The sequence below is a fragment of the Myodes glareolus genome, chromosome 18 (genome assembly GCF_982192425.1).
Source record: "Myodes glareolus chromosome 18, mMyoGla1.1, whole genome shotgun sequence".
NCBI lineage: Eukaryota > Metazoa > Chordata > Mammalia > Rodentia > Cricetidae > Myodes > Myodes glareolus.
Genome location: NC_142043.1, coordinates 70,597,230 through 70,614,997, shown reverse-complemented (window position 1 = coordinate 70,614,997; position 17,768 = coordinate 70,597,230). Strand labels below are relative to the sequence as shown.

The following is a 17,768-nucleotide window of genomic DNA, read 5'->3' as shown; positions in this document are numbered from 1 at the left end:
GCCGAGCGCAGGCGCGCAACCGGCGCAGCAGCGGTCCCTCGGCGGCAGCGGGCCCACATTGCGCAGGCGCACGGCGTCTCCGTTTCCCTCCCTCGGCCCCCTCCCTGCTTCCCCCTTCACGGAGCCGGCCCCGGGGCGCGCTGACCAGTGAGGAGACGGGACGCGGGGAGGCGCCCGCTCACCCCCGGAACATCATGTACCGCCCGAGTCGGGGGGCCGCCCGGCGCCTCGGGCCCTGCCTCCGCGCCTACCAGGCTCGACCCCAGGTGAGGCGGAGGCGGCCGAGGGGCGGGAGGAAGACCCTCCGCGGAGCCGGCGAGGGGCGGGGCGCCGCGCCGCGCAGGCGCAATGGCCCCCGCAGCCCCTTCCCAGGCCGGCGCCTCACGCGTTAGGGGGCGCGGGCTTGGCGGAGACCAACGGGGTCTGGGGACCGGCGTCTCCGTTGAGGTGCAGCGCCGCGCGCCAGCCTCCCGCCGTTACCTGTGCCTGGAGGTGATTTGAAGGACAGGGCGGAGAGACCGGAACTGCGGGCCTGCGCTGCACCTGCAGAGCGGTCCACGGTTGCTAGGCTGGCCCCGCGGACCTGTTCGGGCTCCCGAGTGCCACGCCCCCGGCAGGGAAGGCCCCTGGAGGGCAAGACCGGGCACCGGGGTACCCCTGCCCCTGGGGTTCCCCGGGAGCCAAGGGACCTGGAATCAGTCGTGACCTAGTCGTGACCTGCCATCCTTGTAGTAACAGTTAGTGACCGGAGGAATTCACGCCTTAGCGGTCGGCCAGGATTATGTCATTTCGAGGAGTCCAAAATGATAGTTCCCTTTTATGTACTACTTTATGGATGGTGAGGTTTAATCTACATTCCTCATCCTGTATAGTCCTCATACTGTCACGGAGGCGCAGGGAGAGTCGTGGAGGTTCCAGTAGACTCGGAACCATCTTTTGTACCTTTCACCTTTGTGTTCTTTCCCAGCACAGTTTCAGAGTCAGGAACACAGGTTGTGGGTCACATCACTTCATCCATGATACAATAAACCGGTTCTTCATTCGTTCATAAAACATATTCTTATTAATTCGTGGAGTCAGAGATGCAAAACTGGCTCCGACCGGTGTGTGGGGGGGGTGGAAATGTAAAGGTGCTTTTTCTAAAGTTGGGGAGGTGGCCCTGGTCCTGTTGTCATGTGACACCCTTTCCTTGTGTGTGCATTGGAGATAGTGATGAGGCCATCCTCTTTCCTCTAGTAATCCTCTCTTCTGCCAGAGGAGCAGGTAGGACGTGCAGCTTGTCAACAGCCCAGCTTCAGTGAAGCATTAGACATCTGATTTTATTTATTTGTTTGGTTTTTGAAACTAGGTCTTACTGTGTAGTCCTGGCAGGCCGGGGACTCATGGGCAGTCCTGCCTCTGCCTTCCTAGTACCGCCATGACTAGCTTAGACATCTGATTTTTTTTTTTTCCTGTTCTTTCGCTAGGACCAGCTTTCTCCTCGGACTCTACCATTCCCACCCATCTGGTCCCACTCCACTCCACCCGCTTCTCCATCCCTTCCTCTTCTCTGGTCACTCCCACCCCCACATCCTCCCACCCACCCTCCTCCTCAGGCTCTCCCACCACCTCTCTCTCAGGTTCAGGCTCTCAACTCATTGTGGGTGGCTCTTCCTCTGGGAAAGAGGGAGGAGGGACCAGGACCTGAGTTGCACAATGGTTGTCTGGATGGGCTTAGGAGCCTTTTTTTTGAGGGACCCCCTTGCCCCTATCCTGGGGCTTTGATACCTTTCCAAGCCCCTGGAGCTTCCCGTCCTTCTCCTGACACCCAGTCAAGAGATCAGAGTATGGAGGAGCACCTGGCTGTCATGCATGAGAAACTGAGACACGAGGTAAGCAGTCCATCGGGGATGGGAAAGAATATGGAGGCAAGTTAGCCAACTGAAGTCATGGCAGCACTGGGCAGGCGTAGAACTGTGCTGTGAAGTAGCTTCCTGGGGAAACGGGTGTCCCTCAGTTGGAATCAAGGACAGCTAAACTGGAGATGACCTTTCGGTCGCAGGTGGGAGTGGAAGTTAGACCCTAAAAATAGATAACTGAGAAATGAGCCAAACCAGGGTGACAGGCCTGTCACTCAGGAGGCTGAGGTAGAAGATTCCAAGTTCAAGGCCAGACTGGGCTACGCGTGCTGTCTCAAAAGTAAATTAGATATATCCTAAAATGGATCTTTGCTTTCCTGCTGAGCTGACTCCATCTTCTTCCGCCTAGCTTCCTACTCTCTTTCTTCGCTCCCATGACTACACTCTCTATTCAATGGATGTGGAGTTCACCAATGAGATCCTGAACATCCGTACCAAGTGAGAGTCGGGGCGAGGGAGGGAGAAGAGGGCCCAGTGCTCGATACTCGAGCCCTGTCTCAGAGAAGGTTCTAGGATGCTTCTCGAGACTCTTCCCCACTCCTTGGACAGAAGCCAGTTTGGCTTTCTAGTTCTGCAGTCCTGATGACCCTGTCCCTTCGATTCTCACAGGGGCCGGACATGGTACGTTATGTCTCTGACCTTTTGCCGCTTCCTGGCTTGGAACTATTTTGCACAGTTTCGGTTGGAGATCCTACAGCTGACCCGCCACCCTGAGAACTGGACCCTGCAAGCCCGCTGGAGGCTAGTAGGTCTGCCCATACATATGCTCTTCCTGCGCTTCTACAGGCGTGATAAAGAAGAGCTCTACCGGTAAGAGGGCCCGAGCTGTAACGACTTCTCTAATAGTCCTCCTTTGTGAGTTGGTCATCTTGTGATGCACGATTATTAAAAACTCAGAGAAATTGGGGTTCAACCTGAAGATCTGAAAAGCAGAACAGCCAGCCACTGGCTCTTATCTCTACCTCAGTCCAAAGTGGCCATCCTGCCTCCAGGAATCTCAGGATAAGAATATCTCTAGGGCTAGGATTAAAGGTGTGTGTCACCACTGTAAGGCTGACCAGTGGGGCTGCTTTACTCTCTGATCTTCAGGCAAGCTTTATTTATGAAATGCCACTACAGTCTTGTTTCCCAACAGTGCTTGAGTTATTCTGATTTGACTGTAGAGTTCCTGAGGGGAACTGGAGGGGCTGGAGAGTGGGCTCAGTGGTTAAGAGCACTGGTTGTTCTTCTAGAGGTCCTGAATTCACTTCCCAGAAACTACATGATAGCTTAGAACCATCTAATGATTCTGAGTTCTGGTGCCCTCTTCTGACCTGCAGGCATACATACAGACAGAACATTGTATACTTAATAAATAAATCTTAAAATTGTCTATTTTTTTAATTTTTTTAAAATTATTTTTGGGGGGGCAGGAGAGATGGCTCAGAGTTTAAGAGCACTGGCCGCTCTTCCAGAGGTCCTGGGTTCAATTCCCACAACCACATGGTGGCTCACACCCATCTATAATGAGATCTGGTGCTCTCTTCTGGCCTGTAAGCAGACATGCAGACAGAACACTGTATACATAAGTAAATAAACCTTTAAAAATCATTAAAAACTTTGTGTTTATGTGCATGTATAGTACACATTATATCATATAAGTAAAGGTTTGGGTGTGCATGTGGCGGTACACGTCATAGCATGTAAGTGATGGTTCAGAAGACAGCTTGTGGGAATCAGTTCTCTCTACTGCGTAGATCCTGGGAATTGAACTCAGTAAACCGGCTTGCCTGCAAGCACCTGTACTCAAAACCATATCGATTGTCCAGTCTACTTTTAATAAAATTAATAGATTTTTGTGTTTATTAAGAAACCCCAGTCAGAGCTGGGCGGTGGTGGTGACGCCTTTGATCCCAGCACCTGGGAGGCAGAGCAGGTGGATCTCTGTGGGTTTGAGGCCAGCCTGGTCTACAGAGTAAGTTTCTTCCTCTGCTACTTGGACCTGACACGTGGTACGTTCTTAATGAACAAAATATTCCCGCTTCCTGGAGGATCAGGAGTTAAAGGCCAGCATTGACTATATGAAACCATCTCAAAAAAACAAATGAATAAAATACTGCATCCTAAATTTAGTTTCAGGACCCTGGGTGAAGTACACAGGTTTCTGGCTGGAACATCCCCCAAACTTATTAGGCTCAGCCTCCACCATCGTACGTCAGAGTTTAAATGGTTTCTAGGCCAGTGAGATGGTTTGGTGACAAGAAGCTTGCTTCTAAGTCTGGCAAGCAGCTTAGTTCAGTACCTGGTACCCACATGCTGGGAGGAGAGGACCGGCTCCCCAGGTCGTCCTCTGCTATGGCACATGCACCTGCCGCCCACCCACACGGTAACAACTGGTGGTTCACCAGCTTCGCTGCATGGGACAGTAATCCAAGGTCTTCTGCAGAAGGGGCGTTACGATTCGATTGCTCTGAATTCAACCTGAGCATTGGGAGGTTTTGGGGTTTTTTTGGGTTTTTTGTTTGTTTTTGTTTTTTTGTTTTTCTTTTTTCCAAGACAGGGTTTCTCTGTAACTTTGGATCCTGTCCTGGAACTTGCTCTGTAGACCAGGTTGGCCTTGCACTCACAGAGATCCCCCTGCCTCTGCCTCCCGAGTGCCGGGATTAGAGGCGTGCACCACTAGCACCCGGAAGCATCAGGAGTTTTAAATTATTAGGTGGCTGGGCATAGTGAAGCAACTGACGGTCCCAGTATTCAAGATGAGAGTAGGAAGTCAACCTGGGATTCAGGATCCTGCTCCAATAAAGCAGTTCAGGTGATCGAACACATGGCGAACCTTAGGAACTCGTTTTAACAAATACTTAAGTCTCAGGATGACTCACCCCCCTCAAAAAGCTTCCCCCTTCTCTAGGACCTTCGATGCCTATTCCACCTTCTACCTGAATTCTAGTGGCCTCATTTGCCGTCACCACCTAGACAAGGTGAGTGTTGGGACTGGGTGGGGCGGGGTGAAGGGTAGAACAGTCTGTGTTCCTCCCCAGCCTCATTAACCTGTCTCTGCAGCTGACGCCTTCACACTCACCTTCGACACCTGTGAAGAAGCTGCTGGTGGGCGCTCTGGTGGCCCTGGGGCTCTCAGAACCAGAGCCCAACTTACACCTGTGTTCCAAGGCCTGATCCCAGCTTGGGTGGAGGCATCATGAAGAGTTTGCTGCGCACAAGAGGAGGTGAAGGTGGACAAGAATGTCCAGAGCCAGCTACCTCCCCTCCACTCTCCTGCCTTCTTCCCATCTCATGCTGTGTAAAGCTGCTGTGTAATTTAATTTGTAAATAATAAAGTTTAAGGAAACAACAAGGTACAGTTTCATGTCACTTTCTCTGGGTCCCAAAGTTCCTACATGCTTCATTCCAAAAATAATTTTATTTAGTAGATATTAAATAAAGTATGGAAGAAAAAGGAAGCTGTGTGGTCCAGTCCGTCACCTTCTAGCCCAGTTCTTCTCGTGTCTTGCCTACTTTTTTGGGCATTTTCTTAGCATGGGGATCTTCTAGTTCCTTGGCCTTATAGTAGTGAGGAGCCACTTCCAAAAGCCAGCTGCTTTCAATCTCTAGTACCTATTCGAGGGAACAGAGAGCAACAGAATTCCTTTACTTCCAAACCAGAATCTTAATTGTGTGGTTAAAAAGGCTTTTCTTTCCCCTTTGACTGAGGGCAAGGAAAAGGCACCTGGCTATGTTTCATGCTAACGGCAGACACCCTGATGTGCTTCAGACAGCAGGTGAGTCCCGAGAAGCCTGTCCGTCGGGGCAGACGTCAGCTGCTTCGTTTGCTTCTCCAGTCCCGGTACTGAGTGCACGTTTTATTGATTTGGGAGAGGAACCAAAGCTCTCATGCTTGCTACAGAAGACTGTCACTGAGATATCCTCAGCCCTCCCTCTAAATTTCTTCCACATTTAAAACATTTTTTATGTGTATGAGTGTTTTGCCTGCACATGTTTACATATTACCTGCATACTTGGTGCCCAAGAAGGCCAGAAGAGGGTGTCAGATCCCCTGGGAACTGGAGTTAGAGGCAGTTGTGAGCCACCATGTGGGTGCTGGGGATTGAACCTAGGTCCTCTAGAAGAGCAGTCAGTGCTCTTAACTGTGAAACCATCTCTCTAGTTCTATTATGATATGTGTGTGTGGGTGTCTGAGTGTGTGTGACCGCAGAACCTGCAGAGACCAGACGAGGCTGACGGAGGACCCTGGAACTGGATACAGGCAGCTGTGGGTTGCTTAATTTATGGATGCTGGGAACTGAACCTGGGTCCTCTGCAGCAGCAGCGCGTGCTCTGAGCATGCTCTAAGCGACTGAGCCATCGCTCCAGACCCACGTTCTACCTTACCTAGGCAGACCTCGAATGTGTGTCCTCCCGCCCCATCCTGAGCACCAGGGACTACAGACCCGTGCCTTTAGGCACAGCTTCATGTATTTATTGAAGGCATTAACAATTGCAAGAGAATATTTTTTATATTTATTTGTAATGGTGCCAGGGACTACCACTGACTACACCCCAAGCATACATTAAATTTTATTACACTTAAACTAATAAACCTTGTTTCAATGCTAGTCCCAGAAATATGAATTGAGCATAAGATGACAGCATACTGTCTCCCCGGTCTCTCCCATCTGAGCAAGCCAGTCCCTCACCTGTCTCATGAACTCCTTTGTTGTCAAGACAAGCTCGTGGTAGAGCAACCAGCGCGGCTGCTGTTCAAAGAGAGAGGAGTTGGGATGGATAAACACTGTCTGCTGCTGCTTCACTGTGCGGTAGCCACTCCGAGTCAGCCTTGCCGTGTGGTAAAAATAACCCGAAGTGATGGCCTAAGGAGCAGGCAAGAAAATACGGTTAGGCACCATTTGGGGGCCGCTCACCTGCACCTCCGAGCTCAGGTTTCTGGAGAACCAGAACGGTGAGGAGCCCACGGACGTGCTGTCTGGGCTCCCGGAACACCAGGGAAGAGCTGAGGCAGGGGAACTGCTGTGTGCCCTCAGAAGTGGGTTTAAGAAGCACTCATCTAAGCCGGGCAGTGGTGGCACGTCTTTAATCCCAGCACTTGGGAGGCAGAGACAGGTGGATCTCCATGCGTTTGAGGCCAGCCTGATCTACAGAGCGAGTTCCAGGACAGCCATGGTTACACAGAGAATCCCTGTCTTGAAAAAAAACAAAAAGAGGAAAAAAAAAAGACAAAACATTAACAACAAGAACCCTAACCTTGCGCACACGAACGTAGTCTCCTTGGCAGGAAGTCAAGCCGACTTCCACGCGCTCCAAGAGCCCCTCCAGCTGCTCTCGCACGTCCCGGGCTCGGCGCATGGATCTGAACTGTACGAAGTTCTCATAGCACCACTGGGAAGAGTAGCCGCTCTCAGCCCACTGCAAGGATGGAAGCCTTAAGCTTTACACATCAGGACAGAAGGAAGCTTAAGACTGGAGAGAGGGCTCAGTGGTTAAGAGCACTGGCTGCTCTTCCAGAGGTCCTGAGTTCAATTCCTAGCAACCACATGGTGGCTCACAACCATCTGTAATGAGATCTGGTTCCCTCTTCTGGCCTACAGGTGTACATGCAGGGAGAATACTGTATACAGAATAATAAATCTTTCAAAAAAGAAGTATCCCACACTTCCCAAATTCCCACTTTCCCAGTGACCTGTGTGTACACATTTAGCAGAACCAGGTGGTCCCCGCCAGGGAGGAAGAAGTTGACGCGGGCATTGTCTGCATGGACGACCTTGTCCTTGGGACGGTAGAAGATGGAATTGTTGACAGACAGCATAGCGGCCACTGTCAGGATCTCTTCTGAGCAGCTGTACCTGGGGAGGGCAGCAAGAGATGAGGTCACAGCAAGACGTCAAAGGACAAACGAGAATGGACAGAGGTCTCTGATCTCTCTCTATCTTACTTGTTTGTATGTTTTTTGAGACAGGGTTTCTCTACTGAACTGCCCTGGCTGTCCTGGAACTGTCTAGCCTTGAACTCACAGAGATCCGCCTGCCTCTGACTACCAAGTGGTGGGATTAAAGATGTGTGCCACCACTGCTCGGCTAAAGACTTCTTAAATAACATTTATTTAAAACAAAAAACAAAAAACAAAACAAACAAACAAAAAAAAAACATGATGAAGAGAAGAGAGAGATGGCACTTGAGACCGAGGTGGTGTGGCCAGTTTGTGCCAGGAGCTGGTGGGTGAGACTTACTTCTCAGAGGCTAAGATCATTTTAGACAGCATAGGATCCACAGGCAGCTCTGCCATCTTTCGACCAGACTAAAACAAAGAAAGGGAAAGGTGAGGCTGGTTTTCCTCAGGTTCCTCCCACCACAAGAGTCCTTGGCAACACACGGGGGTTCCCAAAGCCTTCAGACTCTCCTTCACCCAGTCCCAGCCTACGCTGTCTCCTCACCGTGGTGAGTTCTCCAAGATGGTTGAGGGCTCCAAGTGCATACAGCTGTTCCAGAGCCAACAGCAGGGTCTCATAGGGTGGAGGGTCCAGGAAGTCAAAGTGCATCAGGTCATGGATCCCTGCAGAGAACGGAGAGTGGACAGGAGTCCTTCCCGAGCTCCAGCGCCCGCCCGCCCTGGCAGGATGGAGAGTGGACGGGAGTCCTCCCTGAGCTAGAGTCCTCCCCGAGCTTCAGCGCCCACCCCCTCCCCTGCCTGCCCCCGCAGGATGGAGGACCCGGGCAGCCCAGTCACCTAGGCTCTTCAGCAGCAGCACAACGTTGCCCAGGCTTGTCCTCTGGATCTCGGGAACTGTGGTCTCCTCCAGCTCATGCTGGTAGGCCCAGGCTGTGTACAGGCGGAAACACTTCCCTGCAGCCACCCGACCTGCACGACCAGCCCGCTGATTGGCTGAGGCCTAGAAAGAAAGCAGAGGCAAACACACAGCCAGGGAGGTGTTGACTCAAAAGTCTGGAGTATTTAGACCACTGCACTCTGTCCTCAAATGCTCTGGGGGACAATCTGCCTCCCTGGACCTCACAGAGATGCGGGCTGACCTTGCTGCAGGGCGTGACGGTGAGAGACTCCATGCCTGTCCGGGGGTTGTAGCTCTTCTGCTTGCAGAACCCTGGGTCCAGCACATAAATGATGCCTTCGATGGTGAGCGACGTTTCTGCAATGTTTGTTGCCACAACCACCTAAGTGAGAGGACAGAGTCGCCCAGTGACTCCTGGGAAAGGTCAATGCAGTGAGGGACAGGGCACAAGGAGACAGCGTCCAAAGGCCAGGCGATGAGGTGAGGCAGGTCAGGATGCAGTCAGCAGGGGATAGCAAAGAAGTGAAACTGAATTTAGGGGTTTTCTTCGGAGATGGAGGACGGGATGTCCAGGACCCTGCACCACCTCTCCACCACCATCTGCTCCCGCCCTCCACGTGTGCTCACCCAGTGACTCCTGATCCCCTCTAGCCCGCCCTCCTGCACCCCCCTGGGCTGCTTCTGCCCTCCATGTGTGCTTACCCAGTGACTCCTGATCCCCTCTAGCGCGCCCTCCTGCACCCCCCTGGGCTGCTCCTGCCCTCCATGTGTGCTCACCCAGTGACTCCTGCAGGCACACCCTCCTATTAGATGCTCTACACCAGCCTGTCCCTCAGCAGAGCAGTCCTCCCGGACAGCATCCTGGGCCACCTCCTCTTCCCTCCACTCTACCCTGGCCTCCCTCCAACACTGGAAATGACCTTTCTGCTCTTCCTCCACTTCAGCCCTGAGTCTGTTTCCACCTTCCCGTGCTGCCCTGAATCTCTTCACTGTCCTCAGTACAAACTGACACAGACTTACACGCCCACATCTCCTCCCACCAGATTGTAAGTCTTAGTTTGCCCATCAATGTATCCGCACCTCAGTCTGCCTCCCGGCGCAGCAGCCATACTGGGCCTCAGCGCTGGGGCCTCACGGTGCGTGCTCAATGAGAACCATAACTCTACTTAAAATCCTTTGGTTTTTAAAATATGAGTGAAGCCAGACAGTGGTGGCATAGCCTTTAATCCCAGCACTTGAGAGACAGAGGCAGGCAGATCTGTGAGTTTGAGGCCAGCCTGGGTTACAGAGCTAGTTCCAGGACAGACAGGGCTGTTACACAGAGAAGCCCTGTCTTGAACACCCCCCTCCAAAAAAAAAAAAAAAAAAAAAAAAGAGAAAGAAAGAAAAAGACAAAAAGAAAAACTAAAATAAATAAATATACAAAAATAAAATAAAATGAGTGCTTCAAAAACCTCGGTCTTAGCCTTGGCCGTTCAGCTTTGGTTGCCGCAGCACTCAGAACCCTCAAACCAGCTCCTGACTTCACACGCATGTCTGCTTTCCTCCGTGTCCTCCCAGTCATTTTTCTCAAGGGTCACTCAGACCCTATGTCCTGGCAAGCAAAGGCTTCCTCAGCCTTGAACTTGAAGCTTCGCTATCTCTCAGCTACCGCCAACTTCACCTCTCTCCAGCCGGAAGTTGAGGGCCTGGCTGCGCCTCAGCTGTGCCCCACAGCCCGGTAAACAAAGGCAGCACATGCCTTGTTCGATATTCACTGCCTGGACAGCAGGGTGAGTGAGGAGCAAAGGCTTCTCCCACTGACCTTTCTGGCCCCAGGGGGTGTGGGCTGGAAGATGCGAGCCTGCATGTCCGAGGGCAGGTTGGCATAAATGGGCAGCACCAGGAGCTCCCGTATTTTGGAACCCAGTCTGCGGCAGCGGTCCTGAAGCATCTCACAGGCGGCCTCAATCTCCTCCTGGATGGGGAGCAGGAGGGCAGGAGTCCTGGTCACAGGAACCACACACCAGCCCCGTCCTTCCCTGAATCACCCCACCCACCCGCTTCCCACCACAGCGCACACCTGCCCTGTTAGGAACACGAGTATATCCCCAGGGGGCTGCGTCACATGGATCTGCAGCACAGACACAACGCAGGCTTCGAGGTAGTCAGCCTCTGGGGCCTGAGAAAGAAGGTTCGGGTCACAGAGGGCCACCAGCTCAGACTCTTCTCCCTCCTCAGCATGTCTTTATTCCCACCCTGGTGTCGCATTAGACCCTTCCCTTGGACAGCGTCCTAAACCGGTCCCAGCTCCTCTGCCTCACAATGACGCCATCCTCCCAAGGGGCACCTTGGTATAGAAGATGTCAACTGGAAACCTGCGTCCAGGGATTCGGAAGACGGGGGCGTCATCAAAGAAGGTGGAAAAACGGGCCGTGTCCAGTGTGGCTGAAGCTACCAGGACCTTGAGCTCAGGGCGGAATCGAGCAACATCCTTAATTAACCCGAAGAGAATGTCCGTGTGCAGAGTTCGTTCATGGGCTTCGTCCACCATCACCACACTGGGGGAAGAAAGGGGAGGGGGTGAGGGAGAAGGGACAGTGGGCTTCTCTGAGCAGTGAGGGAAAGCAGGGAGCTGGATGAAAGGAAGGGGCGGGGCTAAGGAGTAGGCGGGGCTGAGAAGAGGAGGAGTCAAGTATTCCAGTCAAGGGATTCTGACAGATGCTGAGCAAAGGCCAGGCTTCTGTGATCTGCGGCCCAACCTGAACTTGGCCAAGAAAAGCAGTCAAGAAAGCAGGGGTAAAATGATCCATCAGTAAAGGTGCTGGCCACCAAGCCTATGTGGTGAAAGGAGAGACTAGACTCCTGCAGGCTGCTTCCTGATCCACTACATATGCCATCGCACATGCACACACACACACACACACACATTCATACACACACATACATACACATGCATGCACACAGCATACACATATACATACACATGCACACACACACATGCATACACACACAAATTCATTACATACACATGCACACAGCATACACATATATATACAAATGCATACACACACACAAGAAAAAAGTTTTTTTGTCGTGTTTCCAGACAGAGTGTCTCTGTAGTCCTAGCTGTCCTGGAACTCACTCTATAGACCAGGCTGGCCTTAAACTCAAGAGATCTGCCTGCCTCTGACTCCCGAGTGCTGGTATTAAAGGCGTGCGCCACCACTGCCCTGCAAAATTTTCTTTTCAAATGTAAAAAAGCCAAAAGGCAGGAAACTGTCTAGAAGCAGGAATGGAACAAGTCAGACATCTCTGGGTCAGTCGGGAACAGCTATTCTTACTGAAGAAGTACTTTAGAACCTGCCTTAAAGTACACACTGCTTGGCATGGTGGCTTTTTCTCATGAGCTCGGTGTTGAGACTACAAGACTGAGGCCAGCTCAGCTTACACAGTGAGCTCCTGCCTGGGCTATAAGGCGAAACCGTGTTTCAATACACTATAAAGAACCAGTGTGTTAAGTGAACAGACAGCGGCCAACCTGCTCCGGGAAGAAAGTTGAGGGGAGCAGGCAGCCCAGCAGTTGGGTCGTACATCCGCAGAGAGGCAGGTACCAAGCGTACCTGTAGCTTGCGAGGTCAGGCTCAGAGAGGAACTCCCGGAGCAGCATGCCATCTGTCATGTAGCGCAGAACGGTCCGCTCGGATGTGCAGTCCTCAAACCGGATGCTGTAGCCAACCTGGTTACAAATGGTGAGGCTGTAAGTACGACCGGTGCCCAGACCTGAGGTGTGGGACCAGGAAAGCGACATGAGAGAGGTTTCCCCCTCCTGGATCCCCGAAGAACTTACCTCATTCCCAAGCTTCACACCCATTTCGCGGGCCACTCGGGCAGCCACACTCATGGCCGCCACTCTCCGGGGCTGGGTGCATGCAATCTTCATACCCTTCTTCGTGTAGCCCTAAGAGGAGAGGAGAAAGAGGTAATCCTCTGACAGACATGCTGTCCTGAGCCAGGCAAGGCAAGGAAAAGAGAAGGGGAGAAAGTTGAAAGTCAGGAGAGAGCCAGTGAGACGAAAACCAGGGCCCCGAGGGGTGCCGAGCCAGCTCCCCCAGCCTCTGGTTACTATCAAGGCTGTTAGCTGGAACTGACCAGGGCCCCGAGGGGTGCCCAGCCAACTCCCCCAGCCTCTGGTTACTGTCGAGGCTGTTAGCTGGAACTGACCAGGACCCCGAGGGGTACAGAGCCAGCTCCCCAGCCTCTGGTTACCGTGGAGGCTGTTATACTAGAACTGACCAGGGCCCCAAGGGGTGCCCAGCCAGCTCCCCCAGTCTCTGGTTACTATCGAGGCTGTTAGACTGGAACTGACCAGGAATGGATTGGTTGAGGAATACTCAGAAGAAATGGGAGACAGAAGGAAACCAAGCCTTTTTCCTCTTCATCCTCTCACTCCCAGGAGGAAAAGCAGGGCAGAGATGATGCAGGGTTGAAAGCACACGAGGCTCGGATTTATGATCGTCATCTCTTGCTGCTCGGAGCAGACTTATGTGTTCTGAACTCACACCAGGCACGGATGTGATGGCAGTGAAAACGGCCGAGAATGTGAGTCTGAAAAGCCTCGTGACTGGGTGGACAGGACAGGACAAGACAGGACTCCGCCAACCATCACACAAAGGTCTGCCAGGACCGACTCAAGGCCTGGGCCCTTGGCGACAGGCTGCAATGACTGACCTCCTCAAACAGGTACTGTGGGATCTGTGTGGTCTTCCCAGAGCCAGTCTCGCCTTCGATGATGAGGACCTGGTGACTGGCAATGGCGGTCAGGAGCTCCTCTCTGAAGGGGAACACGGGCAGGCTGCGTCGGACGGCCTGGATGGATTCTTTCTGCTGGGCCTGGGCTGATGGGGGTGGAGCTGAGGTCGGCTCCTGAGGAAGGGGGTGGAGAGTGAAGTCCCCGCCATCTTCAGAGGGCCCTCCCAACATCCCAGACTCCTCTCACCTCATCACCCTGGAGCTGAGCAGCACGGACAAACTCAATGGTCTCATCCTCCTCCAGCACCAGCTGGTACTTGGGCTCCTGCGAGGCGGCATCTCGGGCCCCAAACTTAAGAGATGCGGCACCTAGCCGGGCCTCCTCCCAGCGTCGCTGCTCCTCTCCTGGGGCACCTGATTCCTCCTCCACGATGTCCACAGCTCGAGCTGGCTATGGAGAGAGGCAAACCAATCGGCCTGAAGAAGGATGGCCAGGACCAGCCGCCGCACTGCCTCGCTCACGAGCAGCAAGGGCTCCCTCACCTGGCCTCGAGTCTCCTTGGGCATATGGTAGCGGTTAGTGGCCTCCAGCTTCTCCTGCTCGCCGGCCGCCCGGTACTCCCGGGCCAGGTCCCTCACTCGTCGCTTGTACTTGAGTTCCCTGCGCTCGTGGCGGCTCAGCTCCACGTCCCCGAAGAGGACCTCCTCATCAGCCAGCTCCGCTTCCAGGTCCTCCAGCTTTTCCCGCTCCCGCTTTGCCAGGTATTCTCGGCGAGACTTCTTCCGGAGCTCAGGGACCTGGGTCAGGAAGGACAGTCAAATCCTCATCCTACCGGAGCAGCAACACAGTTCCCTACAAGAGGAGTGTGGGAAACTCGAAAGAGGGCAGGAGTGAGACTTTTGATACTAGCTGCTTCAAGTTTGCATCAAGTCCCGAAGACAGGAAAAGTCTGATTTTATTCACAAACACTATGACTTGATCCTACAGAGTCAGGAGGGTTTGTCACTTTCTTCCTTTTACAACCTAAGCCCACTCTTTGCTGGCTCCTGTCATCCAGGCCCCCTCATTTAGAGACTGACCACCCACCCGTATTTTACCGGAATCCCTCTGAAACCTTTCCTGCTACGGCCAACCAACTCCATCAGTCTTTCTCTCGTCTTTGGATTTTGCTTCTTGAACAAAGGGTCTCACCATGGCTTTCCGGTCTTCCTCTGCCATCTTGAGGCGTTTCTGAGCCTCTTCATAAGCCTAAAGAAGAAATCAAGTCGAGGGTCATAAGGCCAAAGATAGGCATGTCTCAGAATGACAAACGTCCTTCGCTGCCTTCTCAATGAGGAGCCTCTGTGATTTCAACCAGGCAGGGAGAGCCTTAGCCAGAAAGGACCCTGTTGCCCCATACAGGAACCCTACCGACAACCCTTGTCTTCCCAGGGACATCTCTGCAACCAAATCCAGATTTATCCAACTCACCTTCTTGTCTGACCGCTCCAGAACATTCCGGGTCCGGTCCTTGTCCCGCTGCCGAACCCGCTCTGCAAAGGCATCCCGTTCCTCCAGGTCCTGAAGACGCTCGCGCTCAGTCCGCTCCCACTCGTCCTCTGAGGCTGGCTTGTCCTCCGCAGGTGACTTACTCCCCCTGAACCCAGCCCAGCGCATCAAAGAGCGGTATCGAGGAAGCTTATCCTCCCCTCAGCCAACCACCCGCTCCGATCCCCTCTCTCCTCGCTTCAGACTTACCCTGACTTTCCCTTTCCTACTTCGGAAACCTCTTCCTCTTCTTCTTCCTCCTCCCCGTGATGTTTCTTCCTGAGGTGTTTCCGTCTTCTCCGCTTCTTCTGGAGACTGCTCGCGTCCCTGCCCACTGCTTCCTCATCGCTCTCACTGTCTTCCAGCAGCTTATACGATCGGTTTTTCTCCAGCAGGGCTCGGGCCTCTCGCTCAGCTGCCCGAGCTGGCTTTTCGACCACGGCCTTCCGTGGAACCTGCCAGCAGAAAACACGCTGGTGTGGCAGCTCCTGACATCAGCACTCTCGTTTGCCTTTATCTTTTTTTCCCCCTTCTTTTTGGTTTCTTGAGACAGGGTTTCTCTGTGTAGCTTTGGAGCCTGTCCTGGAACTCACGCTGTAGACCAGGCTGGCCTTGTACTCACAGAGACCCACCTGCCTCTGCCTCCCGAGTGCTGGGACTAAAGGCGTGCACCACCACCACTCGGCTCATTTGCCTTTATCTTAAACCAATCTTCATCATTCTCTGTTCCGTGTTCTCAGCTCAATGGGGCCCTCCGCTTCTGAACTCCCTTCCAGGAACCCATCTATCAAATGATTATTAAAAACTACCCTATGGTGGAGAGCGAGACCCTGCACCCATAGGCTGTCCTCTGACATCCACACATGGACATACACACACAATAGAATTTTGTAAAATTTTAATGATTTATTTTTATTTTTATGTGCCTCATGTTTTCCCAGCATGTGTGTCTATGGGAGGGTGTTGAATCCCCTGGAACTAGAGTTACAGACAGCTGTAAGCTGCCATGTGGATGCTGGGAATTGAACCAGAGATCTCTGGAAGAGCAGTCAGAAATCTTAATCTCTGAGCCATCTCTCCAGTCCCACATTAGAATTAAAAAAAAAAGGCCCAGAGTTCAAGTAGTTTACATTTCAAATAGTTTACATTCTACAACCCACTTTCTTTCTTTTTTTTTTTTTAAGATTTATTTATTTATTATGTATACAGTGTTCTGCCTACATGAAGGCCTGCAGGTCAGAAGAGGGTACCAGATCTCATTATAGATGGTTGTGAGCCATCATGTGGTTGCTGGGAATTGAACTCAGGACCTCTGGAAGGGCAATCAGTGCTCTTAACCACTGAGCCATCTCTCCAGCCCCCAACTCACTTTCTTTTTAAGATTTATTTGTTATCCATTTATGTGTATGGGTATGGAGCCCTGGCAAAGGCCGGAAGGCGCATCAGATCCCCTTGGAGCTGTAATTACAGGTCGCTGTGTGACACTAGAGCTGGCTGCTGGGAACTTAAGACCTCTGGAAGAGCAGCAAGGGTTTTTTAACTGCTGAGCCATCTCTCCATCCTAATTTTTAATTGCTAATTCCCACAGCTCTGTTCTCAGTGACTTTTTCCCAATACTTGAAAGTTAACCCAAGACTTACTGTATGATAGACAAGCACTCTACCACCTGAGAGACATCCTCAGCTCTGGAGTATGTGGGTAACTAACATGAGTTCTAGATTTAAAGACGAACGCAGATCCCTCTCTCCTAAGTCTTCTCCACAGAGCTGTACGCCCCACACCTACCACAGTACCTAGGTAACAAGGGGAAAAGACAGATGTTTGGCGGAGCCAGGAATGATGGGTCTCTCTGTTACGGGGAGGCTCTCTGCAAGTTCGAAGCCTGCTTGTGTACTACATTTTCAAAGTTCCAGGCAACCCTAGAAGAGACAGCTACACTCGGTCTCGAAACGAAAGATGCGTGTACGTGAAGCGGTCCCCTGAGCTGCGAGTGGCCCCGCCCCGGCGGCACACACCTTGCTCCAGAGCCTCAGCGCGAAATCCCGCGCCGGCCCGCCCAGGTCCAGCGTTTCGGTGTCGCGCAGGCGCTGCACAAACTCCTCAGCCGAGGCGCAGCGTTGCGCCGTGCCGATCAGGAACTGCGCGACGTGCCGCTCGCTCAGCCCCAGCACCGAGTGCAGCTCCTCTTGCACCCATCGCTCCAGCCCCGCCAGCGTCGCCATGGCGACGCGTCCCGCTCCGGGCGCGCAGGCTGCAGAGCAGCCAGGACGGCGGCGGGGCCCGGAGAGATCTGCAGCGCCACGGCCCCGCGCCGGTGGCCGTAGAGAGTCCTAGTCCAGAGTGCCGGACTTGGTAGCCCCAAATTGGCTTCCAAAGCCGCGAAACCCGGAAAGAGTCGAGCTTTTCCGGATCGAGCTTAACGGTGGCTGGGAGGGTTCAAATCGCGCAGGCTCTAGGCTTTCAGGCACAGCACCGCGCAAGCCCTCTGTTGCCCCCTGATGGTCGGTGCGCGAATGCTACTCTCAGTCAACACAAGGCCCTATGTAGGAGGCTATCCCATCGCGTGGGATAAAAGAAATAGGTAGAAATCAGGTTTAGGAAACAAGACATATAATAAGGTGCTGGGAAAGAATGCTCGGAGAGCTCGAGTTCGATTCCCAGCGCTCATATTTCCTCGCAACCAACTACTTGTAACTCCATCTCCAGGGGGATCCAACACCTCTGGCCTCTACTGATCCCTGCACTCGTGTGCATACACACAAGCACATAACTAAAAATGTTAAAAATAATTTAAAGGGGCTGGAGAGATGGCTCAGAGGTTAAGAGCACTGA

General features: G+C 52.8%; 2 protein-coding genes across 3 annotated transcripts; one reads left to right on the top strand and one right to left on the bottom strand.

Annotated features, from left to right (window-relative positions):
• The first annotated feature begins 88 nt into the window (after window positions 1-88).
• On the top strand, window positions 89-5,232 carry C18H6orf136 (chromosome 18 C6orf136 homolog). 2 transcript variants are annotated; one of them, XM_085680025.2, is made up of 6 exons: window positions 89-266; window positions 1,467-1,871; window positions 2,248-2,336; window positions 2,508-2,708; window positions 4,789-4,858; window positions 4,941-5,232. In XM_085680025.2, the coding sequence occupies exons 1-6, from the start codon at window positions 195-197 to the stop codon at window positions 5,052-5,054; spliced, it is 951 nt and encodes a 316-aa protein (XP_085536151.1). In that variant the 5' UTR covers window positions 89-194; the 3' UTR covers window positions 5,055-5,232. The 2 variants fall into 2 exon arrangements, with proteins under 2 accessions (XP_085536151.1, XP_085536150.1); XM_085680024.2 differs by lacking the exon at window positions 89-266 and adding an exon at window positions 334-492.
• Window positions 5,233-5,279: 47 nt separating this feature from the next.
• On the bottom strand, window positions 5,280-17,318 carry Dhx16 (DEAH-box helicase 16). The gene is made up of 20 exons (XM_048440746.3): window positions 16,952-17,318; window positions 15,147-15,391; window positions 14,880-15,045; window positions 14,601-14,657; window positions 13,952-14,206; window positions 13,656-13,859; window positions 13,388-13,582; window positions 12,507-12,617; window positions 12,280-12,395; window positions 11,007-11,217; window positions 10,740-10,838; window positions 10,482-10,634; window positions 8,919-9,059; window positions 8,617-8,779; window positions 8,324-8,442; window positions 8,120-8,187; window positions 7,573-7,735; window positions 7,137-7,298; window positions 6,572-6,745; window positions 5,280-5,492 (listed from the first exon to the last, which is right to left on the bottom strand). Exons 1-20 carry the CDS (start codon window positions 17,156-17,158, stop codon window positions 5,364-5,366), a joined length of 3,138 nt encoding a protein of 1,045 aa, XP_048296703.3. The 5' UTR covers window positions 17,159-17,318; the 3' UTR covers window positions 5,280-5,363.
• Between the last annotated feature and the right edge of the window lie 450 nt (window positions 17,319-17,768).

What these genes read in the sequence shown, in the direction of transcription:
- C18H6orf136 (XM_085680024.2), top strand. Translation starts at nt 349, where the DNA reads ATGGCCCCCGCAGCCCCTTCCCAGGCCGGCGCCTCACGCGTTAGGGGG. An exon ending in ATGAGAAACTGAGACACGAG is followed by an intron (nt 1,872 to 2,247) that starts GTAAGCAGTCCA and finishes TCTTCCGCCTAG; the next exon opens with CTTCCTACTCTCTTTCTTCG. An exon ending in GCCGTCACCACCTAGACAAG is followed by an intron (nt 4,859 to 4,940) that starts GTGAGTGTTGGG and finishes CTGTCTCTGCAG; the next exon opens with CTGACGCCTTCACACTCACC.
- Dhx16 (XM_048440746.3), bottom strand. Translation starts at nt 17,158, where the DNA reads ATGGCGACGCTGGCGGGGCTGGAGCGATGGGTGCAAGAGGAGCTGCAC. An exon ending in AGGAAGACCGGAAAGCCATG is followed by an intron (nt 14,207 to 14,600) that starts GTGAGACCCTTT and finishes TTCCTGACCCAG; the next exon opens with GTCCCTGAGCTCCGGAAGAA. An exon ending in TTGACATCTTCTATACCAAG is followed by an intron (nt 10,839 to 11,006) that starts GTGCCCCTTGGG and finishes CTTCTTTCTCAG; the next exon opens with GCCCCAGAGGCTGACTACCT.